At 35.5% G+C, this 27,152-nt stretch overlaps 2 protein-coding genes across 10 annotated transcripts in view; one reads left to right on the top strand and one right to left on the bottom strand.

Moving 5' to 3' along the window:
- The window catches only part of LOC124774929 (clavesin-2-like), a 253,203-nt gene that overhangs the window by 165,358 nt on the left and 60,693 nt on the right, over positions 1-27,152 (bottom strand). The gene's annotated exons all lie outside the window — the stretch shown is intronic.
- LOC124775680 lies at positions 16,718-17,362 on the top strand. The gene has a single exon (XM_047250508.1). The coding sequence runs from the start codon at positions 16,718-16,720 to the stop codon at positions 17,360-17,362; it is 645 nt and encodes a 214-aa protein (XP_047106464.1).

Here is a 27,152-nt window from a genome sequence, read left to right as displayed (position 1 = left end):
TTCTTTTTTAAATTTTCTAACCTACCTGCCCGATTAAAGGATCTGACACTCCACGCTCTGATCCATAAAACGCCAGTTTTGTTTCTCCTGATAACGACATCCTCTTGAGTATGTGACCCCACAAACGAGTTTGTAACTATCCAGTTTGTATTTATAGTCTTTGCTGACAAAGCACTCCTCTATGATGTACAACATACATTGTCATTTATATATCTTATTCATAATATGCTTGGAGCAGTGAGTTCAGCCATCATAACTCTAACATATTTGGAAATACACATTTATAGGACGTTTATTAATAAATATGTTAGGATTGTGAGAGCTGGACTCACTGTTCCAAGTATATTAAGAATAAGACATTTAATAGTAGAACATCATTATAATAGCTAAACCTGAAGTTGACCACAAGTGAGTTAGCTCTATGGACATATATATATATATATATATATATATATATATATATATATATATATATATATAAAAGATGTTCAGCTTATCTTCACTGTAGCTTTTTTTCATTTAAGAGGATGCATTTTTAGAGAACTAGAATCTTTTAGGAAAGAAAGGCTGAGGAAAGTATTGGCTGTGGTCTATAGTAAAGGACCCATCCGGGAACTCTTTCTGACTTGAAAATGGGAAACCACAGAAAACCATTTTCAAAGTTGACAGTGGATTGATTCGAACCACTTTGCCTCCTGAATCCAGGGATTGCTAGCTTAGTGCCACAAGGTGTAGTGCTATCGTGCTCAGTGGAGAATTTTGAAAAACTGGTTTTATATTGTCCCCAAATAAAATAAAAGTCATCACAACAGCTGATGGAATTACGAGATTTCACGTTTTTCCTTTAACTGTACATGTTTCATCATCTGATAGTCTATGTATACATGCATATTTTAAGATTTAATTGTGCAGGGAATTCGCAGATCCAGGTATTACAGTATTACAAGAGGGTAAATAGACTTTGGACGTAAGGGGGGGCGCAGGGTGCAAAGTTGTACCCATCTCCAAATAATGGCTCCAGTGCTAACATTAAAATCCTATAGGCGGGTAATTAGGATATCATGGTAGTGCATACATATCTTTAAGTTATTATAAAGCTAGCAGATGAATGAAAATGATTTTCTTCTTCAACTTATTCATAATTAGAAACTATCAGAACAGCATACAGCACAAAAACAATGAATGAATGCACTTAATGTTATATTCATCTGCAAGCAAGAACTGAACTGATTAACAAAACAACCATTGTATTCAAGTAGGGACAACACTGTACAATAATTGGTCTTGGCTAAAGTAGGAAGGGGCAATATCATATAGTTCCATTGATGTATTGATAGTTTAAACCTAGCGATGGCTTTGCTGTCTACCAATAGTGCACATTCCTTTTTCGTCATATGACTGAAAATCAAAATATAAGGGCCATCAAAAAGTTTCCATTCGATGGCAGTACAGTCCAGAATTGGTATGCCACTCAGGCAAAATCGCCTGGAGCATAAAGGTAATCGTCCCACAGGTGCCCCAGGGTGAAGACACCTGTTTGGTAAAACACTGTGTCCTGCTGTGTGAAGAAGTCCCTCCAGGTCGTGATATTCGTGATGGAAGAGATCGTGACTAAGGCACGTCTTCCACTTGAGTTGGTGTAACTTCTGCATTACGACATTTGTGGTGTGGAGAACTGCGTTATCATGAAGCAGCAACACCCCTTCCCATCATTTCAAAAGGTGCTTTTTGACAATCATGCTGCCTCATACATATTCTTCATTCTCCGATGGATCAGTGAAGGGAACAATAACAGCACACTGGTCCTGTTTGGACGCATTTGATAGTAACTTTTTCATTGATCATATTTCTGCGTTTACCACACATACATCAGAAAGACAAAAATGCCACACTAAGCCGCTGCCAAATGTCAGTGCTCGTATACCCATAACAGAGTCGCACTGTGTTGCATATAGGCTGGCAATGAGCTGATATAGAAACTTCTTGATTGCCCCTTGTATCTTTCTACTCCACTACACAGCAACTAGGTCGTTTGTAATTTCGTTTAGGTTACGGTGCGGTCTGAACTCCCCAGACTCTCACTTTTGCTATGACCTTACCACTCTGATATCACAGTTTAAACAATTGTCACCCCAAGTTTGGATCTGCCTCTTTCTAAGTTTAAGGCTACTTAGACTGTGGTTAAAAAAGTGACATATATGCTGGGGTAGTAAATCGAAAAATCTCATTCAACCTTCAAGAGTGACAGTGGGGTCTGGACTCCTCAGACTCACACTTCGGCTATGTCCTTACCCCTTTGACATCACAGATTAAACAATTGTCACCTCAAGTTTGGATCTGCCTATTTCTAAGTTTAAGGTGACTTGCACTATGGTTAAACAAGTGACACATATGCTGGGGTAGCAAACTGAAAAATCTCACTCATCCTATATATAAAATGGTGGGAAATTCACTTACCATAAGTTTAAAATGATGGGAAGCTCTCTGGATGTCAAAACTAGAGCACACATCGAAACTTTTAAAACTGTATGTCTCACTGATGCAAGCAACGGTTAGGTTAGGTTAGGTTAGGTTTAGTCAAACAATTACCACTGCTCTGTGTGTAGTAGGATAGGACAAGTTAGGACAATCAAATTTTTATTATACATATTTCACAATGTGTTGGAGAGAGCCACATGTCGGCAACACCTAATCACCACTGCCAATGAGACTTCACACACCACTTGACAACCACTCCACAACACACAGGAGTGCCACCAGCCCAGAGTCTGGCCATCCATAGCAACTACAGGTTCAGACAGATTAGCATCCATATTCGACGTCCTTACATAGCAGCACCTTATTTGGACCTGGGTACTCGTATTGTCCTGCATTTCTTTACCACCATCTGTGTTTACGAATCCCTCCTCACTCACTTTCACTCAGTGTGGTATACTGTCACAATACCTTTCTCTGATGTGTTGTGGCATGCAGGATTCTACAGAAGCATGCCTAGAGCACACTATGGAACGATATGTTATTGTGAATCTACGTTTCATGAAGGATAGTGAAAATGGGAGATATCAATTCCCGTACAGAAGCATGTTATCATTATCCCGTCACTCCATTTATGAGAACCTAAATCAACGTATATTATACTGATAACACTAAACTTTTCGTTGGAATCAGGAAATGTACCACTAAAATCAGTCAGTTTTCTACACAAATCACAAAATTTGTGTGTCAGATCTATGCTTCTGCCATTTAACATGTACACAGAAGAATCGAACATAGTTACTCACTCAGCAAACTATGTGTGGTGCAACCACACCACAGATCTTAAGGGTTCCTGATTCACTATGTGTTTTACATTGTGTACATAACATCAGACGTCTCAGTTGGATTTATATATGGAGACAGCTGACACACATACATTGAATCTTTGAATTTTCACGTCAGTTTTATGCAGAAATGAACGAATATTGCATCGAAATCAATGAAATGTGTCCCTACAGCTGTGAATTTCATGTCAAGCCTGATCCATACCAATACACTTTCTTCTATATACAACGTTTACGATCCTAACAGGGTGTCTCTGATTTTGTTGGATATCTGTTGCCACACTTACTCCATAAGCAGTCCAAACAAACCTCTAGATTTGATCGCACTAGCATCTTCCAGAGAGCCATTCCAACAAATCAATCTTTGATCCGCTTCTCCAAGAACTATTCCACTGTAACTGCAAAAGGTTTTCATGATCACATTCCTAACAGTGTGATGTATTTTAAGCAGTTTCATATCTTTAGTGGTACTTAATCTTTCAATTACATCATGTTAACCTATTTAGTGATGATATACCTTTCAATACTCTGCTGGTCTGTAGAATGGTAATGTACACCATCATTGCGTATTTCAAGTATGCTTTTGGTTTGAACGAATGCCTACCATGAGCTATCATCTTGTCATTTTTCACAATTCGTTATCGATAGTACTTTTAAAACTGACTATTATCAATACTCATCTCACTGAACAATGTGATGAGAGTGATGTCCTTGACAGAAGTAGAAGTACAAGCCAGCAGGGTTTGAGGTTGAACTTAACAGTATGCTGCTGATACTGTACTAATGTGATGAGCAGAACAGAACACTAGCTCACTCCAGTTCTACCTAACAACACCGTCAAGCAAATGATTAGAGAAATGCGAGCATTTGACTCTCACATCATCAACATAGCAGAATTCAGGCTTTGTGCCACAGACATACATCCTGCTGGAACACATAACACAGTTGACTTCAAATGCCCTGCATCTCAAGACAAAAATGACGACAGACATACACAGGATGCATTTCCAATAGATAACTAAATCATCTCTGATGAAAGTGAGTGATATTGACAAAAATTGTTGATAATAAAAAATCTTTCATACAGCCTTAGTGTTCTTTAATATTGATGAGCACCTGCTGGGAGTCAGAAATTGATGCCTATTCATAGCTAGCAAGAGAAGTAAATCTTATAAATATAAAATAAAGGTTGTAATTCTGAATGATTTAAAAATATATTATCTGCTAAATGTAGCACAATATGCTGGTAAACTGAAACCACCTTATCAAGGAAAAACAAAACATCATACTATGTAAGGACCTTGAGCCAACCCATTTGTGGTACCAACAGAAACTTAACAGTCCATAATTGGTCTTCATCAATGCCTCTATTGTACCAAATACTTCAGAATTAAAATCATAATGGTAGGTACTGTTTGGTTACCACCATATTTTACTTCCAAGGGGGCTCGAGGTGCATCCTTCTTTGAGTATGGCCATCATTGTTTTGACATTCTCATACTCACCAAATAAAAATATAAAGTTTTGGTTTTGTCCACAACACATCACAACAGAGTAGTGGGTGAAACTATAAAGAAACCAGTTCACAGACTCTTTCACACAACTGTATCACACATACACTGTATGTTGATTATCAAACTGCTGCCCATGTGACTCAGGTATATAGTGAACCAGTGTTCTACAAATCCAATGATTTTAAAAATTAATGTGTATTGGGATTTTATGTACCCCAGTGTTTCTACTGTATTGTCATTTAAATAGATGTTGGTCCAGGGTTATTAACGTTGTTGTAACACAGTTTTACATTTAAGGTGCTGTAATTCGTTTATACTGTGTGGTTATTATTATAGTGTTCTGACTGTTGCAGTGCAGACTGATACATAGCAGGATGCTGAAACGTTGTAGGTGTGTTCATCAATTGTGCGTTCATGGGATATTCTGCAAAAATAATAATTATACTTTCTACCACTAGGTGGAACTATGGCGCTGTAAGCAGTCAAAACGTTGGGTAGGTGCAGGAAAAGGATATTAAACAATATAACAATGGTTCTAACACATGCTGCATTTATAACATAACATGCTCGACAGTTGCTCCCAGTATATCTGGTGTAATCAGAGTTCAATATCATTTTATGTTATCCTTCAGATCAGAAAGATTCTGGATACGTGCCTTGCATACACGATATTTCAGGCATCCCCACGACTAGAAGACACATGGATTTGGGTTGAGGGATCTCGAAGGCCACACATCTTCAAATTGCATATAGATGATGCAGTAGATATTGTTATGCAACATATGGCGGAATAGAACGCAATATGCTACAGTTCTCTGCGTTCATGGCACAGTATAGAGTACAATGTGCCTTGTCCTTCCAAAGAATATTCCCCTGTCACATATCATCCATTTCCACGCATGCCAAAAAGCAAAGTCATTATGTTGTAGCCTTTCTTGGTGCTTCATCTGGTATACATTTTGAATCTTGTAGGTATACCATGACCAGGTGGGGCTTGTGATTTCATTACTGAGGAAGACTGCAACATTTATAAATCGGAACTAATCTAGACCTCAAGCTATGTTATAGATCAATCTGTCATCACAACCAAGATTTCAGGAGGGGGAACAGGGAGTAAAACACACTCTAACCAAACGTTTACACACTGTAATCTTCTTTCGATTTGATAATCAAATACTAAATAACATCTGGAGCTATTTCCAATATAAAATTTATAGGTAGCTTATTTATCTCCCAACATCACATTTCCTGACAGTTTACCACAACAAATCATACTAAAAGACGTGTTTTGGAGAGATATTTAATGTGATGTACGTTAGCCTCGTTGCATGCTTAATGGTTTTGGTATTTTTATTCCTAAGCATCAGATGTTTAGTGTTTTGTGCGCTCAAACTGTGGTGTTTATGAGATCATGTGACAAAACAGTGCTGTTTCCATTGTCACTGATGTGCCGTGAGCAACCTGATAAACGCCCAAGGAAACGTAAAAACATGTACAGCATATATTATTTACACTTGTTTATAACCAAAATATGCATTTAAGTGATATAGTGCGCACAACCACTCACCTGCATTGTACATTGCCCTATTAAAATTGCATGTATACTCTTGCCTGGATTCACATTGTTTTTGTTCTTTATTCGCATTCACTTTCATCCTAACTTATACAACGAATACATACTGTGTTATTTTCGATTTTGTATTATGCTGCTTTTATTCGCAAGAAAGTAAAACTCACTAAACTCATAATAACGCACAAAAAGGAACTTGCTATTAACGCATCTTACCCGCATTCAGCAAGCAAGAAAATTAAAGTACATCAGGGCATACTTCACGCAGGAGGCATATTTCGCACGATTTTTCGTTATCATTCGTGAAGCTCTCGCTAGATGGTGACACTTACGTTACTGTCCCTAGCGCACTCTAGTGGAACATTTGCAAACTTATTCCAGTGATGTATAGAACAACCAATCACAGTAACAAAAACTGTCTAAAACACTATCAGGACAACAATGCTAAATTTTGACTAAAGATGCATCAAAGCATAATATAGATATACAGAGACAGGGATTCAATAGCGAGGTTTCAGAAATTTTGTTCATTCCCTTTTGATGTAAGCAGTGGAAAGTGAAAATTGTGTGCCAGTTGGTAGAACACCCTCATCTGGCAATCAGAGTGGCTCGACAATAGTTGTCAGAGGCTGTCGCCAGAGGTCACACAGTAACATTGGCCGACAGCTTGGTCACAGGGTGTCTCATCTCATTTGTTAGTTTCTGATGGGACTGAAGATGTTACATTAGGTTAGTTATTTTAGAATCTATTCCATACATGAAGCAGCTTATATTTTAACTTCCAAGAATGGGACGGATACCACAACGCCTCTGTGCTTGGAGATGAGTGCTGTAGTGTGGGGGTGGCTATTATAAGATGCATGTAAACGAGCTGTATCCATCTCGAAACGAATGTGGCGAGTACTGTACAGTCTATTATCAGTTACTCGAATTACAAGACAAGTTTTGTGAATATATGAGATGAAGGGAAAAACACCATGGCACAAAAGTTAAAAACGCTTTAACTTTGTGACACTGCTTTCATTCTCTCACCAGAGATTAGCGTCAGTAAGGACCACCACCTTAGAAACTAACAGGCTGTATTTGATGTTTTTCATATTTATAAGTGTGTATTAGGAAAATATGTAGTTTCAGCAATAGTATATCCTTGCTGATTCTGGACCAAAGAGCATTTTGGAGTAAAAATTCCAGGTTCCAAACCAAGAATCTAGTTTCACAGTACTCCCCAACCAAATTTTACATAAATACAATGAACACAAAATGATCAACAAAGTTAAGTTATGTAAAAGCTTAGAGAATTATAAGAAAGGAATTTTTAATTTAACTAAAAAAATACAAAAATTTTAAAAGTTTGTTCACATTTAATAACATGAATAGGTCGATCTTTGTTTATTATTTTACCGCAATAAATAAAATATAAATTTACAATTTCTTCTAACTTACCATCATAATTTGTAAAGAATTTAATATATCAATATGTGAAAGTAATTTTATATTTTTCATCTAAAAGTAATGAAAGTTTATCACCAAATTTAGTTGTTAAAATTTCAGCATTTGAAATAACATAACATGTATTTTTTTAAGTACTGATAACTTAGTGAATATTTCTGATCAACTATTATTATAATTGTTAAGCTCATTTAACATATTTCCAGTCCTACCATTCATGATCATTTTTATTTGTATCCAAAAAATTTAAAGAATACAAATTTAAAATGTTTCATTTTTGAGAAAGTAAAGTTTTCAGTTTCTATTTTCACTCCTTCTCTGAAAATATTTCATAAGAAAATGGAAACATTTCTAATTTTTCATTCATTTATTTAATTAAAATTTTCCAGTAAGAATTCTGTGTTGTTTCATAAGTAAAATTCTTTCTACCATACATAATAACATATGCAATTGTATCATTTGCGATATTTTCATTAAAGACTGCACGTAATTTCATTGTTGTTTTTTAGTTGTTAAAACATTCATTCCTTTAGTGATATTAATTACATAAATTGCATAATTTTGAATAAAATTGAATGGACTAGCACAGGACTTCCCAACCTTTTCAGCTGGCAGACCCCTTCTTCAGTCGAAAATCCATGGCGGACCCCTAGTGAGTCAAGAGCACAGTAACTTTAAATTTCAGAGCGAAACCCATGGGAACTGAAAGCATCTTAATGCAAGTGCCATGTTCCCAATGACCTTCCCCCCTCCCCTTCCCGCGGAAGTATAAATAGTCTTTGGTTTAGAGATGAATGAAAGCAACTTGAAATTAATGATCCAATTTGAATTCCCACTTTATCCAGACACTTACTAGTGGATTTAGTCCCTTTGTTCAACACACTATAGCCTTATTAAAATTATTTGGTATTGAAATTTTACATGATGGAGCTGTCTTCCTCCAAGAGCAATCAACATCACGTCCAAACTGTTCGCTGTTGACAAGCTGCCGCTTATGGTCTGTTCACTTCCACTATTTGGCTACTGTTGTGTAAGGAGCATGCATATTTCGTTACAGTCGTGCATGTGTGTGTGTGTGTGTGTGAGTGTGTGTGTGTGTGTGTGTGTGTGTGTGTGTGTGTGTGTGTGTGTGTGTGTGTGTGTGAGTGTGTGGTTTTTCGAGAAATTCGAAGAAAAATGTTCAAATGTATGTAAAGTCTTCCTTTGGTCGTCCTCCCTCCTCATTCATTTCAACTGGAAACTTCCCTTGTTGTGAAGGCGATGAAGAAACTGCACCATTCTTCAATGATCCTGACTTCAGCGACCAATCCATGTTATAAGTAATAAACTGGGTAAAAAACGATTTATGAAATAGGTAGTGCACTGACAAAGCAAGTTAAACATTTAATGATGCCTGGGGCCACATACGTGCCAGCAAGCACTGTGATTGGTCGACAAAGCTCGCTCAGTGCATGCGTAAAAGATTTCAGGGCATCTAGCGCCATGAGCCGCGGCACAAACGGCCCCCGTATTGTTGCTAAACAGTCGATCAGAGAAGCCGCATTCTACAGCACTAAACTGTGTATTCAATCTCAATTAGGAACAGCAAAGGCTGCTTGGGGATACGAACTGAAGTTAAAGTACACATGTTTTTCACATGAAAAAAAAGTAGTTATGAATTTTATTTTCACTTCTTTATTCAATAATTTTACACATTATTTTACACGATTTGGTAAAAGGTGGCCGCAGACCGCCTAGAAAGAGCCAGCGGACCCCTAAGGGGTCCGCGGACCACAGTTTGGGAAGCCCTGGACTAGCATTTACATCATTGCTTAACTAATGTCATTCTTTTAAAATCTCCAAAAGAACCATAAGCTTTTAAGAAGTTATTTGGTGGCTCACGATTCCATAATTCTTGAGGAAAAACTTCATTTCTTCCATTTTTTAAATATATATTTTGCAATGTAACATAATTCAATAAAGAAGAATCAAGTAATTGATTATTTTTTCTATTAATTTGGAAAACAACACAAATAAAGTGAGACTTAACAATTCAGCAGAATAATGATAATTCATAATATGTAGTTCAAAATTCCTTTTTCTCTGTAAACCAGCAAATTAAAATGTTTGAATTTCGATGAAAGAAATTGGAATTCCTGGATTTTTAAATCTTTCTTGTTCTAATTTTAGTGAATATTCTGGCAGATACTTAACAACAGGAACACGAATTTCCATTCTTTTTACAACAGTTTTAACTTCTTTTGGAAGTAGAGAAATGTTATTTCCTGTAGTCCAACAAAGAATTGAATCTTCTTGATCTTTTCTCGATCTCCAAGTAATAATTACAGTGTAATCACCTTAATATATAATTCCTTCATAATTTCTTTTAAAAAGTCAAACAATTCTAATGGATAAAGAACTTCATTTTGTTTAGTTTTTATTTTTCCATTGCTAAGAATATATCTTTACACATTTAATTCATTTGAAAGGGAAGAAGTATATCAAATAAGAAATGAAGAAGAAATAAATGGAAGTCCGATTCTGGATAAATATTATTTCCTCTTTTAATAGTAATGACATCAAACAATTTTAAAACACAGTTAGTTTAGTATTTAACTTAAAACATATGCAGGAAAATCAGTTCCATCTGTGTGACTAACATGAAAAATCAGGTAAAGATATCAAAAATTTGGATGAATCCAACGCCAACAATATTAATAGTAATTTCTATTTCCTTGTTAGGGAATAGGTAAAACTGATAACTTTTTATTTGGTTCATGGTTTACTAAGGAAAAAACATTAATTCATTTCTAAAACAACTATTACATAAGAACAACTAAAATCAATTAAATTATCATCTTCATCAGTTATGGTTATTTCTAAATTCTGAATAGTATCGAAAATTGGAATTTTTGTAGGATGATTTACTTCATAAATTATTGGACCACCAAATTCGGAATTAGTTTCTATATGAATTAGTTTCTATATGAAAATGATCATACTGTTTAGCAAATATTCCATCAGCCAAATAAAAATTTACGTTTATTAATTCAAATGGAATGAGTACAGGAACATCTTCAGTAACTGTTTTTCTTATTAGGTTCAATAATTTGATTATTAAATCCTGAAATGTGACCAACAGAACTTTATTATCCACAAATAATTTTTTATCACTTTCAATGACAATTCTATTTAATATTTTATCTTCTTTAAAAAGGACATTTGGATTTTTCAAATGAATAAATTTTTCAAAATTTTTCAGACTATATTGACCAACAGGAATTTCTATTATTTCTTCATAACATTAAAGTTCATTATTTTTCGATGTAACATTTGGAGTTAAAAAAGTTTGAATAAAAACCAACTAGTGAAATACTTCTGTAAGTTTCTCTTACTTGTACAGTAAATCGTTTTTTCACAAACAAAGAATTATTAATCAATTAACCAACAGCCAAATGCTTCACAAAACATACATCAGAATGTACAGCGCAAGCAATAATTGCAATACAGAACATAAAAATTAATTTTTAAATACTTTTAGGCAAAATGATACAAATTACAATCATATTTATCATGAAATTGTTGATGGTGATTTAAAGTTTACTGAATTCAAAGAAACTATGGTAAATGCTGACAGAAAATCAATTTATTATGGCAGACAGGACAAGAAACGTAATGAAGGTAAATAAAGAGAAGACATTAAGAATTTTTTAAACGTTGAATGTAAACATTAAATATAAATGTTTAACGCAAACATTAAATATGAACATAAATGTTAAACATAAAAACGTTGAACACAAATGTAGAACATAAAATAAAAATGATTATGACATTTTTATTCTCAATAAATGTTCGCAAATTACGATCCAAAATTGTATAAAAAGCCAAACCAAATAAAACAGTAAACCAAGAACAGAATAATTTGAAAGCAAATATCAACCAATTATCGATAGAACAGGAAAAATTAGCCAAGAAATTGAAAGATATGGCGAAAAAGTTTTAAAAGCAATTGAAGACGATAGAGAAGGTGGAAAACAAATGGTTCCTCATGATCCACATTATTTACGAGAAATTAGTAATATTCAACAATTAAACAATATGAAAGTCCACAGTTCGACAGTACTTTAAGTGAATAAAAAACAAATAGTTTGTTAGGGCATTATGAGAAAGAAAGAACATAAAAGAAAAAATTGTTAATAATTAAATATAAGTTAATCAATGTTAGAATTTGTTAATCATATTAAAGATAATGTTTTTGGGTTTAGACCTGCTGAACAATTTGAATTTGTTGGAAAATTACCAGGAGAATTCAATGGTGATAAATTAAAAACTGGTGGAAAAGAATATGAATCAAGAGATGGATTAATGCAACTTTTAATTAGGAAACAAATAACTATGGATGATTTAGGAACAGAATATGAGCCTCTTGAATTACAAAATCATGCAAGAATTTTAATTTATTCAAATGGTGTATGGTGATTTATATGAAAAACATGATAAAGCTTTATTACAAAAATACTCAGAAAAACTGGTTGAATATATCTGGATGAATAACACTTGTGAAATAATTGATAGATTAACACTAATTCATAGTGAAGAATTACCTGGAAATAAAAATTATCATAATGAAAAAGTTGGAATAATTAAAGTGTTAACAAATAAATTTAGTGATTTTATTGTTAATGATCGAAAAGGAATTCCTTATTTAATTAGATTTTTGAATAATACACCACATACTTTTTGGAAAAGTGAAAAACACAGGAAAGGATTAGTGAATACCTTGATTATCAAATTACCATATGAAATACATTTATTCATTGATAATTGTTGTGGTCCATAAACCAAATTAGAAGAAAGATTAGCTAGAAATGATAGTGGAATAATCCATTAGATGAAAAATGTAAAGAACATGATATTTTTATTGAGGTAATACAGGATTAGGATAAAGACATGATGCTGAAAAAAATTACGATTATTTGCAAAAGATAGAATGTATGCAAATAGTTCTTCATTAGGAGAAAAAATTACAGCAATTCCAGTCAGATTAATTATGTATGGAAAACGAACGATAGGAATGGGTTTAATGTTGATATAAATGGAAGGGCTTTATAAATATTCTTAATTAATTTTTAGTATACATAAATTAACACATTTGGATTTATTGTACTCCATTAGCTAGTGGCATAACTAAAGCAAAATCAACTAAACTTAAACTCAATAATGAACAATTATATGTTACTGAATCATTTTTAACAGATGTTCAAATAAGAAAGAGAAAAAAAGGTGGCAGATTACTTCTTTCATTAACTAATCCTGCTGTGAAAAACATTGTTGAATACTTATGGAACAAAAAAGAAACAAAACATGAAGATGGTTTTTTACCAATATTATTAGCTGCATCACTTTATTTGTCAACAATTGGTTTACTTGTTGATGGAACTGTAGCTACTGCCAATGGAGTTATAAATAATAAAAAAGGTGATAAAGATCAAAACAGGCATTATTTATAAATGGAAAAGAAAGGAAAAGGAGTAAAAATGTTTCAAAGGAATAATCACAGATTTTAATAATCCTTTATCTATTTTTGACTCTGAACAGTTAGTTACATAATTAAAAATTAATCATTTTCATGGCGTTCTTATGACAGATGCAAGACCTAATTAGCCAAAAACTTTAGAATTTGGAATAATAAATATAGATACTTCTTATGATGTTTGAACTCACTGGATATTATCATAAAAATATAGATATAAAAATTTTTATCTCACTCATATGGTGGAAATATACCTAAACATTTAGCTAACTATCTGGGTAAAAATATTTTCTCCCACAATAGCGAGAAATAACAAAATTGCGATGAATTAATTAGTGGACATTTGTATTTATTTGTTTCAAAACGATTACACATTAATTATTTGTCTAATGATAATTTAAATTTACTGAATGGACATTTTTGGAAATAAGCTCAATAACAATTTAGTAAAAATAAAAAATTTCAATCATTTTATCCAAAAATTATTAATGCATTGATTTCAATTACATTCAGTCATCAGTAGACTTAAAAATAGTTATAAGTAATTAAACAAATTCAGAAAAAAATCTCATAACATTTTTAAAGTAGCTTAATTTTATTTTAATTTTAAAAGTAAAAGAATAGTTCATATCAATGTTCCACTTGATGATTTAGATTCAGTTAGTAAACGATATTTGGAAACAATGCTTTTACAATCAAAACAAGATTATATATGTCATCTATTTTCAAAATCGTTATTACAAGAACGATGTTGAGAAAATTTTGTCAGATCATTTCAAAAAACACAAATTTATCTCTGTACTTAAATGATTTCAAAAACTTCATTATAAAGTACATGATAAACAAATTAGAAAATTCACTTTTATGACCAGTGGTCAAAAAATTCCACAATTTCAATGAATATTATTTTATTCTTAAAAATGTTCTTGTTGTTGGTGAAAACATGAACAGCGTATTAACATTTGGCGATTTTAATATTTCAATGAGTATTGTTGACAAACTTTATAAAGTATCTCCTGAAATTCAAGAAAAAAAATTTCTGTCAAATCTGTTACAGTTAATGTAAAGATAATTGTATTTGGTGAAATACTTCAATTACTTTTTATGAATACAAATGAAGAATGATAATCACATTTACTGTCTGAAGTGCAGGAAGATTTCCTAAAAAACTTAATCTTCATAAATTAACAATCAAAATGGAAAACAAAGAATTGAGGGAATTTACTCAATTTATGAAACTAAAAAGACTAAATTTGTAAAAAAATATTGTAGGTGAAGGTCTAAATATATGTGAACAAATTATTAATGATTTAAACAAACCATTGTAAATAAATTTAAAAGAAAAATGTAATTAATGATTTATGGTAGTTTGATTTAGTTAAAATGGATTCAGGTAATCTGAAAGGAATTTCGAAATAAAATAGATGATACAAATATTTATTAAATGTTATAGATATTTTTTCGAAATTTGCTTGAGATATTCCAGTTAAAGATAAAAGAGGTAAAATTGTACTATATTCTTTAAAAAAATATTCGAGTCGAGAAAACAAAAAAGGTTGCAAACAGATAATGGCAAAGGATTTTATAATGAGGAATTTCAAGAATTAATGAAAACATTAATAATTATTAGTGAATTAAAAGCTTTTTTTAACGATTTAGCAGGATATTGACAGAATCAACGTGTTAGGAATTTTCCCTTCAAGGAAAGTATATATGGGTTGACTTAGTTTCTAAATTAATTGATGAATATCAGTATGCAAAACATTCAACTGTAGAAATACATTAGAAAAATGTAAATAAAGAAACTGAAATAAACTTATTGGAAATGGTTAATGTAAAAAATTTGCTAGATACTGAACCTAAATATAAAATTGACTTTAAAGTAAGTATAAGTAAACATAAAGGAAAATTTTCAACAGAAATTTTCGAAATTGAAGATGCTATTAATTCAAATCCAACCACATATAAATTGAAAGATTTAAACCATGAGCAAATAAAACGAAATTTTTATGAAAAAAGCTACTGAAAACCAATCTTCTTGATGTTCACTTTGTTGAAAAAGTTTTAAATAAGTAAGGTAATACATATAAACATGTTTTGTATTGAATATAATTTTCATTATGATTTTTGTTTCTTTAAAGAAGATAGAGTTTATTTTCATATTCTAAATCATTGAGGGTTTTAAGTTTGAGTTGTCATAATCATATGATTTTAATAAATTTCGTTTATTAGATGCATATCAAAATCTTCTTGAATGTCATTTAATATTTTCTTATCAAAAATGTACATCGAAATTTAGTTTTATAATCTAAGAAACATTCATTACTTTATTTACATCTTCACACAGTTGTTCTGGTGAACATCCATCCAAAGTATTGAAATAATTTTGGTAGCAAACAATTCATATAGTTTCTTTCATTCGATTATATAAATTTACTGAATTTGGTACATAATTAGTTATTAAAAATTCTTCACAATTTACATGTTTGTTTCTGATATCTGTTTGATTTTGTGCATTTTAATTCTGTTTGAAAAACGTAATATTAATAATTAAAATCGTGTAATTTTAAAATAACAAAAGTAGCTCAAAAATTTTGATCACTTAATTTAGGAGTGTCATGTTATAATAATGTATTTACTTTTCTACTCCTTTTCTTTTCTATTACAATTGCATCATAAATTACTTCTCTGAAATCTTCTATATTTTCATCTTTGACTTTGTGTAAATTTTTTAATGGAGTTGTTTGTTATTTATACATTTCTTTTACTTCTTCCATAATTATACATTCTCCATGTTTTCGAATTGATGGTAAAACATCTTGAGTATCTCATTTCTGAAACTGTTCTGGTTTTATCTTTTCTTGATTTTAAAATTAAACAATAAAGATCTCATTCATTGTAACAAAGTTGGTTTTTCATTTCCTTTCAAAACCTCGAAATTGGAGTTGTTCACCTTTTCTAATGTAATAGTATTTTCATAATCAAAATTTTTACATGTTTTATCTATTTTTTATATTCTAAAAGTTTAACAATATCTTTTGGTTTATATTATGGAGCAGCTGCATGAGGCATCTGTTCTCCATGTCAGGAGTGACCTTTCCTCTTGCTGGCAGTAGCTCTAAAATGACAGGTGACAAGATATGTGATGAGCCGTCCATAAAAATTCTGTCAAATGTTTATGGAAATATTGTCTTCTGGATCTGGTAAAAAGGCTAGGGTGTCCCCTGTAGGCGACGCGCGTTGGCATGGCACGGTCAGTGTGAGAAATACGCAAGGATTAACATTGCACAGGCAGGGACAGCTAAACAAGCTGGCCCTCACATCCCATCTTGCAACACTCAATGTCGGCACCATGACTGGACGGTACAACGAACTATCTAAAGCCCTTGAAACCCGACACATAGACATCTACGCAGTGCAAGAAACATGGTGGAGTGGAAACAAATCGTATGACATTGGATGCAGTTACAAGTTGATGTATAAGGGCATACACGGATCAACTAGTGGCGTTGGCATTATAGTGTCATTCAAGTTTGACAATAATATCTCTGAAGTGAAAAGATACAATGATCGTGTGATGAAGATTGTGTACATCACAGATGGCAGAAAAATCCACTTTTTCAGTGCTTATGCTCCACAAACTAGCCAAGCAACTTCCATCAAGGACGCCTTTTGTAGGATGCTTGATGCAAAGACTGCTGAAGTACCCCCAGAAGATTACATCATCATCACTGGTGATCTGAATTGGCACATATGGTGCAGAAAGGAAGAACATACCGCTCACGGTGGGCATGGATTCAGAGAAAAGGATGACAACGATCAGCATATCCTCGATTTCTCTGAAGCTCATAACCTGGCAATTGCGAACACATGGTTCAAAAAGCATGACTCACATCTAATCACATATTACAGTGACATTAACGCCACACAGATCGACTACATCCTCATGAGACGACGTGATCTCAAAGATGTGCTTGATGCACAGGTCATCCCCTAGGAAACAGTTGTGACACAACACCGTCCATTGATCTATACGCTATGAACCAAGCTGCCAACAAAGAAGCACATAGATCGCACAGGACCTGTGAGAATCAGTTGGTGGAAATTCAAGAATAAGGAAGTCGACATCATAGCCCGAATTACTTTGTCACCAATAACCACAGTTGAAGAAAGCTGGGAGAAAGTGAAAGAGTCTGCTCAGGAAGCTGCACATGGAAGTCTTGGGACAACACAACCAGGACGACAGGAATCGATAGGGATACATGGCATTGGAATGACACTGTCAAAGACGCGGTACACACAAAGAGACCATTGTATCATGAGTTGCTTGCCGATAAAGCACTGGAGCAATGGAACGCCTACAGAACACCCGAAGAGATGCAAAACAGGCTATAGCAGCAACCAAATCTTCACGTTATGCTGATCTATATGCAAAACTTGACACACGTGAAGGAGAGCAGGACTTACATCGACTCGCTAAAGCAATACATCACAATTCAGAAGATGTTCATCGGTTCTACGGAGTCAGTGATGCGACCAGTAATCTGCTAGTTGACTGGAAGGAGGCCAGAGAACGATGGCGCAGCTACTTCAAGAAGATCTCAGCAGAAGAGTTCCCCCATCCACCAATACCCACCGGCAATGCTGTTGAAGGGCCCATAAGAGAAATTGCAGTTGAAGAGGTCAAGACTGCTTTGAGGAAAATGAAGCCTGGAAAAGCCACTGGCCAAGATGACCTTCCAGCGGAGTTATGGTGTTCCCATCATTGGAAGGCAGCCGAATGGTTAACGGAACTCTTCAACAAGATCACTGATGAGGGACAAACATCAACTGATTAGCAGCAGAGCGTCACCATGCCTATCTTTAAGAAGAAGGGAAATCCTGCTGAGTGCACCAACTACCGTCCAATTCGACTTCTCTGCCATGCCATGAAAATCTTTGAGCGTATTCTGGACCAAAGAATCCATGAGATCACACAGATTTCCAGAAACCAAGCTGTATTTGTGAAGAACTGATGCTATTCATGCTGAATGACTATTAGTAGAGAAACATCATGGGAAATCCAAACCGCTGCATCTAGCATTCCCAGATGTCGAAAAGGCCTTTGATCGGGTGCCACACAGTCTCATCTGGCTAGCACTTCGACAGCATAGTGTGCCAGAGCAGCTTATTAACTGGGTGCACTTACTTTATACACAGCCGAGAAATTATGTCCATACAACCTCAGGACTATCCAGAGACTTCCCCATCACAGTCGGCATCCATCAAGATTCTGCATTATCACCACTTCATTCTCGTAATGGACAGTGTGAGAGCTGACCTGCACTGGCCATTACCATGGACCCTACTTTATTCTGACGACGTGGTGCTGGCATCAGGAAACAAGCTTGATCTGCAGAGCCTAACTCAAGAATGGAGTGACCAGTTTGCACAACACGGTTTGCGCCTTAATTTGAAGGAAACCGAGTACATGACATCAGAGAGACATGAAATGGGAACCATCACTATTAATGGTGAAGATTTGCCTCGTTGAGTAAGTTTAAGTACCTTGGTTCCATGATTACCGTTGATGGCCGACTCACTGAAGCGGTCATCACCAGAACACAGGCAGCCTAGATGAAGTGGCGAACAACAACCGGACTTACTTGCGACCCCAGGACGAAAGATAATTTAAAATAAAAAATCTACCGCACTGTTATCCGACCCATCGCCTTGTAAGGTTGTGAGAGCTGGCCGACTATAGTTGAGACAGAAAGCCGACTAAGTGTAATGGAAACTAAGACGCTAAGATGGAAAGTGGGCCTCACTAACTTACATCACGTTTCTAATGACAGCATTAAGAAACAGTTTGGTGTTGCACCGATCCAACACAAGATGAGTGAGAGTCGTCTTCGATGGTTTGGGCATGTTTTACGGGCCAGTGATGACTCTATTGCCAAGGCGGGTTACACACTTAAAGTCGTAAGCAGTAGACGCAACGTTGGGCTGATAAAATTCATAAAAACCTTAAATGCGCGAACATCCACCCAGATGCAGCCCGGGTTAGAGCGAAATGGAGACGACGGACCCATGTAGTGGATCCTGCAGGCACGCAGGGCAAACGCTTAAGGAGAAGAAGACTCTGTTTTATGTAGACAGCGTCTTTCAAATGATATTCTTATAGATTTTAAAAGCATTTTGAAATTTGCTCCTTAAATCTTGTTACCATGTCTTTTTCTATATTGTAATTCTTTTGGCTGAAGAATGGGACATTGCACTGCTGGCAACTCATCCATATGGTGCGAGGGAGATGAAACAACAATAAAGAAAAAAAATTATCAGTTGTCTGTTCTCACGTGAAACTAAATATTTTTTTAAATGTGACATACATAGATCACCGACGCAACTATAAGTAATGCAACAGCAATTATAATATGCAAAGTGTACCGGTGTTAAGTGAGTGGTTTTAACTTCTTACTCTGATAGTATTGTTATAACATGCATCTGAAAATAGCCATAGGCCAAAACCAGCCAGTAATGCTATGTAATACATCATGAAATAAAGGTCATCTCATGTAAAGGATTTGACTGCAAACGATGAAAAATTAAAATGTTTTTATCACCTAAATTTTTATTACAAGTTAAAAAATTCTTTTTTTGCAACACTGCTTTCCATGCCAGTCTACATCGATCATCGTCAGTTATTTTGCTGCCCAAGTAGCAAAACTCATCGTCCACTTGTATTGGCTCAATTCTTAATCTAATTCCTTCAGTATCGTCTGATTTCATTCGATTACATACCATTACCCTTGTTTTAGCTTTGTTGATTTTCATCTTACAACCTCTTTTCAAGACACTATCCATTTCGTTCAAGTGAATTTCCAAGTCTTTTGCTGACTCTGACAGACATGCAATATTATCGACAAATCTTAAAGTTTGTAGTTATTTTCTTGAACTTTAATTCCCTTTCCAAAGTTGTTCTTAGTTTCTTTTATTGGTTGCTCACTGTGAAGATTGAATAAGATCGGGGATAGACTACAAGCCTGTCTCACCACCTTCTCAACTACTGTTTCCCTTTCATACCCCTCGACTCTCATTAACAGCCGTCTGTTTTCTGTACAACTTGTAAATAACCTTTCACTCCCTGTATTTTATGCATGTTGCCTACAGAATTTCAATGAATGCATTCCAGTCAACATTTTTAAGAGCTTTCTGTAAATCTACAAATTCTATAAAAAATAAAGAAATATTGTAGAACAAAAGCAATCTGGTGCTTTTCATTTATTAATTCTATAAACGTAGGTTTGCTTTCTTCAGTCTATCTTCTAAGGGAAGTCGTTCCCACATTTATCCGGAGTCCAAACTGATCTTCTCCGAGTTTGGCTTCTAACAGTTTTTTCATTCTTCTGTAAACAATTCGAGTCAGTACTTCACAACCGTGAGTTATTAAACTGAAGGTTCGGTAATATTCACACCTGATAGCAAGTACCTTCTTTGGAACTAAGATTATTACATTCTTCTTGAAGTCTAATGTTATTTCCCTTGCTCACGTGTCTTGCACACCAAGTAGGACAGTTTTGTCGTGGCTGGCTCTCCCGAGTTCTCAGTAATTCTAAAGGAATGTCTTCTACACCAGGGGCCTTATTTCAACTTAACTCTTTCAGTTCTCTGTCAAATTCTTCTCGCATTAACGTATATCAACTTCATCTACTTCCTCTTCTCTTTCTATGGTTTTGTTTCAAATTCGTTTCCCTTGTATCGCACTTCTATGTATTCCTTCCACCTTTAAGCTTACCCTTTTTTGCTTTGTTCTGGTTTGCCATTAGAGCTCTAGTGCCACTGCTACACATGTTAAGGGTGTATGCATTATCCCTATGTAAGCCACTTACGTAAGGTATGAACTATTATAAATTACATGATCACCACCAGCCCAAGTCCTTTTTTACCCAGTAAAGGTCAGACTGAAATGGAAAATTTTGTATGACTACACAATGAAAATTAAAAGGCCTTAAATTAATCCACTCAAGTTATGCGAAATCAAATCACGTAATCACACGATAAGGTATGCAGCAAATAAATAAAACGGGACTGTGCACTGCAATGGTGAGGACTCACTCGCAGATTATGTTTCATTGCTATCTTCCCCACCTTGTGCTGCTTGGATAAACAACACTGAGATATTTTGAGAAAACATAAGCATTTGGCCCACTATATTTTGCAATGAAGGTGACTGCGTGGTAAGTCAGAAAGGATACGGCGCGACATACGATATCAGTTTTCAATGATAACATTTATTTTTCAATTCACATTTGAGAAGCAAGGTGGAACGTCCTACCTCAATAGCCGGCTGGTGCCTGAGCATAAAACAAGTGAGCAGGTCAACTTAAAATAACGCAACTTTGTACACCTTAATTAATCGTATGGACGGTGAAAGGAACGTACAGCTTCATGCGCTCAGCTTGGATTCACAGAAGACGATAAAGATCGCAGAGAAATTAACTATCAACATAAGCTTGCAATTACGGGAAAGTGATTTATATCGACTGAAACAGTTTTACTCATATAAGTATACGGTACAGGAATTCGTGCCCACAATATATGACGATACGGAAAGAACACATGGGTGAATAAATCACTCATCGAGCACACCTTAGTCGAAACAGACAAAAATCAGGAAATCACTCAATAAAGAGTACAGGATTACACAGGTTAGATTATATCTTGAAGAACATCGAACAGATCAATGAGGGCTGGGCAGCTGGGTCACTCAACAAGTGGTCCCCAGAAGCAAAAGGGTTAAATAAAACATCCCAAAACTACGAAAATATAGGTGCTCAAATAAAAAGTTAGATGCCGGTCATTCAATCTAACTAGGATCACGCGGTGTAATGTAGAAACTAGAGCTGAGGACTCATTGAACGAGGAATACGTGGCTCAGGTGTAACTAAGCACAGGTGGAAATCGGTGTATCTAAGCACACTATAATCTGCGGCAGGAAAAATCCGATAAACTAGAATAGCAAGAAACACAGGCACACAAAGACACAATTATTTTCACATTAACACAAGGTAAAGATCGCTCTAACTTGGCCTACTCATTACGCGGAGAACACTCCACATAACAGTGTTCCAAAGGAACAGAGCAAACCCAGAATACTGAACAAATCGAATTCCCTAACATCAATGAAGCATTATTCCTTTAACTGCAAACATCCTGGAAGAAAAAGATAAAACGCTTCCGTCAGGCTGAAGAACTTATACATTCACAACAACATTAAAGCAGCGAGACGCCCTTCAGAACTGCGAACCGAACTCACCAACAGCCAGCACTGGAGTGCCTTCTGAGCAGTAGCACCCAGAGAAACGCGCAAGTGAAACGGAAAAGACCAGATGGGTCGTTTCAGCCACCAACGTAACAAACAGACAAGGCACACACACACACACACACACACACACACACACACACACACACACATACATTAATACTTGTTCCATAGATCATGAATACGACATTCGGCAATTATGTGGAACGTGTCACTTTAAGTTTTCTTTACACACACACACACACACACACACACACACACACACACACAATGGAGATAGACCTCTTTGCCCAGTCTAAGGAACATTAAATTGATTACCCTGTACCATCAGCAGCCGGAAAGCATGCCTTGTAAACCCGAAAAGACGCAAATACTCTCTCAGTCTTCCACAGAAAAGACAAGGTAAAGAAGGAAACACGATAATATAGGATGTTATTCCACAAATATGGACATGGATTACTCTAGACAAGCAATTAAATTACACAGTATATAAAAACTCTGAGGCAGAGCTCAAGCTGCTAGCACCAAAACGCCGTATAATTATTGAGTTTATTTCAATCCAAGTGCTCAGTCTTTCTAGGCCAGTTTAAAGAAGTACACCGGGGATAAACGGCGCAGAAAATGAGACGGAGAAAAGTTAAAATTGGTCAAATATTTTATAAAATGATCCTATAGAGACGTTTCAGCTCATGAAGCTTCTCTTTTAAGTTTCCTGTAGGCAGCATCTGTCTTTCCTCTCTTTATACACGTTTCTGCATTCTTGCATTTCTCGTCTAGCCATTCTGCTTTGGTATTTTGCACTTTCTGTTAATCTCATTTTTAAGACGTCTGTATTTTCTTTCGCCTGCCTCTAGACTTGTACGCACATAATGAAGTGACTCCTCGAGTCTCAACAAGAATTTGACCAAAACAATTACAAATGACAGACCTCAGGACTCACTTGTTGAGCCTGCGTTCTGGAAATCAGAATCCAAAAGTACTTTAGAATAAAGAAACACTAATTGGACCTAACTGCACATGCTGATGTTCTCCTTCTATCTGTCACTCGTAACAAGAAACTATAATCAAGAAACGAAGTTGGAAGTTCTACTGGATGCAGTTCAGGGATGTTTCAGACTGCACAAACTTTCTATTACACCTCAAAAGTCTACCTATATAATGTTGAAAGGCAGATTAATATACAACCATTATCCTCAACGTAGTTTCCTTACTCCCGCCGTCATTTTTAAGCAAGGAGAGGCATGCTACAGAGTGGTGCGGCAACAGTGGTCGTAGGAAATGTGGACAGGAGCAGAAATGATTAGTGAATAAATTAACATAACAAACAGATGATCTGCTTAACTTGTATTCCTCCAAGTGAACAAAGACTCATTACAAATAAGCAGCAAGAGCTAGAGACCAGTCCATATAATAGCAAATGGGACGAGACTCGCTGTCCTATGCATGAACGAAGGGTCGTAGCGTACCAGCTCTAAGTGCACACTCCCCATGTCGTGGAGCTCGTAGTCCGGAGCCCGTGGAGGCGCGCTTCAGTGGGCGTGGTCTGCCCGAACTCGTGCGACCACTGTCGCCGTCGAACGGAACTTCCAGTTCCATTACCAACTTAACGACGCCCATGGGGTGGTATCGATACGAGATACCACAATTTCCACTGTATCTAACTTCAATCCCTTCATTTCTATTTACAAGTTAGCTAACCTACCTGCTCGCTTAAGGTATCTAACAGTCCATAATCCGGGCTATACAACGCCAGGTTTTCCTTTTTTCTGAAGATGATATCCATTTTATTAGTCACCACCTGGAGATCCAAATAGAGGATTGCTTTAACTCCTGAATATTTTATCCAAGGCGGTGCCATATGGTCGTAATGTTATAAAATAAAAAGTATTTGTGACTCTTTTTCTTTGCTATCAGTGTTATGTAATAGAATGAATACGAGCCGTGACCTATATAAAAAAAACACATATTAATGCAATGTCTCAGCATAAAAGAGAAATAGCTAATGTAGGAATATTATTAACAGAGTAATATGTTGTTTAATTTAGCCCGACGTGTATAGGCACTCAGTAAACTAGCTCAGTTCTCAGGGTAGTTGCGTAATCGTCGATGATTAATCGTCCTTTTCTAATTCACCCAACACTACAGATGTTATTCCAGGCTCGTGAGAAGTCGTGTGCTTATTGCGCCAGAGAATATTTGTCAAGTCTGCTCGATGTACACTACTGCAATACGTAACTTAACATCGTGGTTTCGTCACGATTCCCCAATATAAGATAACAAGAGTAGCATCTACAAATGAAATCCTATAATGGAACTGGAATCCTGTGACCAGACCTTTTCTGCCTGGGCTGTTACCTGGTTAAAGAAAATCTGTAAGTAAAATTGTTAAATTACTAGTAGCTGTCTCCAGTGTCGTGGGATCTGAAAGAAGGTTAATTGTCCTAACCGACGGCACGTCTCGTAGATGCGCTAAAAGAAAAATGTTAAAGATTTTTCTAAGATGGCGCCTAACAATGAAAATTCTTTGTTAAGGCCCATATCTATTTAAGACAATCCAGGTATCAGACTACCAATTGATTGACCACATACACAAATCCTTTTGACAAAATAACCATTATATTTTTTGGGTTTTAAGTACAACTTACATTATCAACTGGTACAGCAAGATGAGCTTCACACAAGAACGTCCTCTTAGGTCCGAATCCAAGCAGATAAGATAAGTGAAAGACAAAGGAAAGATAGTTCATGCATATAAGCGCAAGAGTCCATGGAATAACATGTCCATTGTAGTTCTATCTCTTCTTCTTTGGCGTACTTGTCGATTATTTATAAAATTTATCGCAATATTTGGTTTACATTTCTTTAAACCCAAGTCCACCCAGGAGAAACAGTACATGGTACAGCTGCATGCCCTTGGATGATATAACAACAGCTGTAGCTGCTTTTTACTTTCAGCTATGCCACAGTACCAAAATTACAAAACAATTTTGGTCTATTTCGGTGTTATTCATCTTCGTGTATAGATGATAATTCACTAAGCTGTTTCATTGATGGTATATAGTTCAAATGTAAAGTAGTTTGTTTTCTCTTTTTGGGGGGAGGGGGTGGGGGGGGGGGGAGTAAGAGACAAGCATGAGACTTCGATTACTCTATGTTTGACATTCACACTGGGCGCGGGCAAAGGACTGGTATATTTTGTGCTTACAGTGGATTAGTGGATTATGTATTGGTCCTGTAGTGTGCTGACTTCGACATCAGTGCAGTTGTCGAAAGAGTTGTTTCTAATAATTTGTTTCTTTGTACGTAGCACCACTGGTTTTCGATGTGGTCTTGGATCACTTTATGCATTTCTTTGTTTTGGTTGAGTTATACTGTCACAAACGCTTGTGGAATTGAAACTGCATAATTTCGAAATCGTTCGAGTGAATGAAACAGGGTGAATAAAAGAGCTGAAAGGATCATCCAACGACATTATATTAATGGCTACTGAAAAGGCTGGCTGCCTCTCTTCAAGAAGCATACTTTAGTCTGACTTCTCCACATATTAAGCTACTCAAGGCATCCCCCTTCTGTAAGGTCGGTGGTCCGTGCGGAGAAAGAGGAGCTAGACAACATATGTGCAGGCAACAATAATATTAGCATCCAAAAATGACAATCTACGAGCGTATTACGGTAAACTTGTCTCAACCCTTCTGTTATACTGCGGAAGGTAACAGCGAAAACCGTACTTTGAGGGATGATAATGAGGCCACAGGTCTGACTTATTTCACGACTGTATTATTTTGGCTCTTAATTAAACGTTCAGGTGTTTTTCTCACTGACAGTCACTACAATTTGTACGAAATGATATAGAATTATATTTAATATTTTCGTGATTTAATATCGATAAAACTACTTGAAGTGTTTTGTAGATAACAGAACTGATTACAGATGTAGTATGTTATCGATACATACAGGGATTTGCACCCATCTAATAGGGCACTGTTGGAGATCAGGGTTGTACATGCAGTACATTCTTAGGGAATAAAGATTCAAGTAGCAGGTGGCATGGATACAAGCTCAAGTGCAGACATCTTCTGACATAGTCATTTAAGAAATTCACTTCTACAGAACTTACATTTCACTCTAATGCTAAGGGGATTATGTTGCAACAAGTATTTCCTCAGAATGAGTAGCAGGTAGCTATAGCATGAACTTATTTTGAATACTTGCAGAACATTCAGGGAAAGTGTTAGCTATGGAATCAAACAACTGGAAGACCCGCCTGTAAGCGTAACTAAGGGGTACTGTGTTGAAAAATTATCACAAAAATATCTTTATATGTATTTTCCTCAAATAATTGTTAGTCACGATGTAGAAGATGCGCTGTGTGATATAAATAAGACTCTTACCAACTATAATCTAAACAGTATTACTATGCATGGTGCCACGATAGCTTTAAAGCCATTGCTGCAGCACAACCAAGCAGACAGAATGAGACTTTAAG

This window comes from Schistocerca piceifrons, chromosome 2, assembly GCF_021461385.2.
Source record: "Schistocerca piceifrons isolate TAMUIC-IGC-003096 chromosome 2, iqSchPice1.1, whole genome shotgun sequence".
NCBI lineage: Eukaryota > Metazoa > Arthropoda > Insecta > Orthoptera > Acrididae > Schistocerca > Schistocerca piceifrons.
This window is presented reverse-complemented; position numbering and strand designations above follow the sequence as displayed.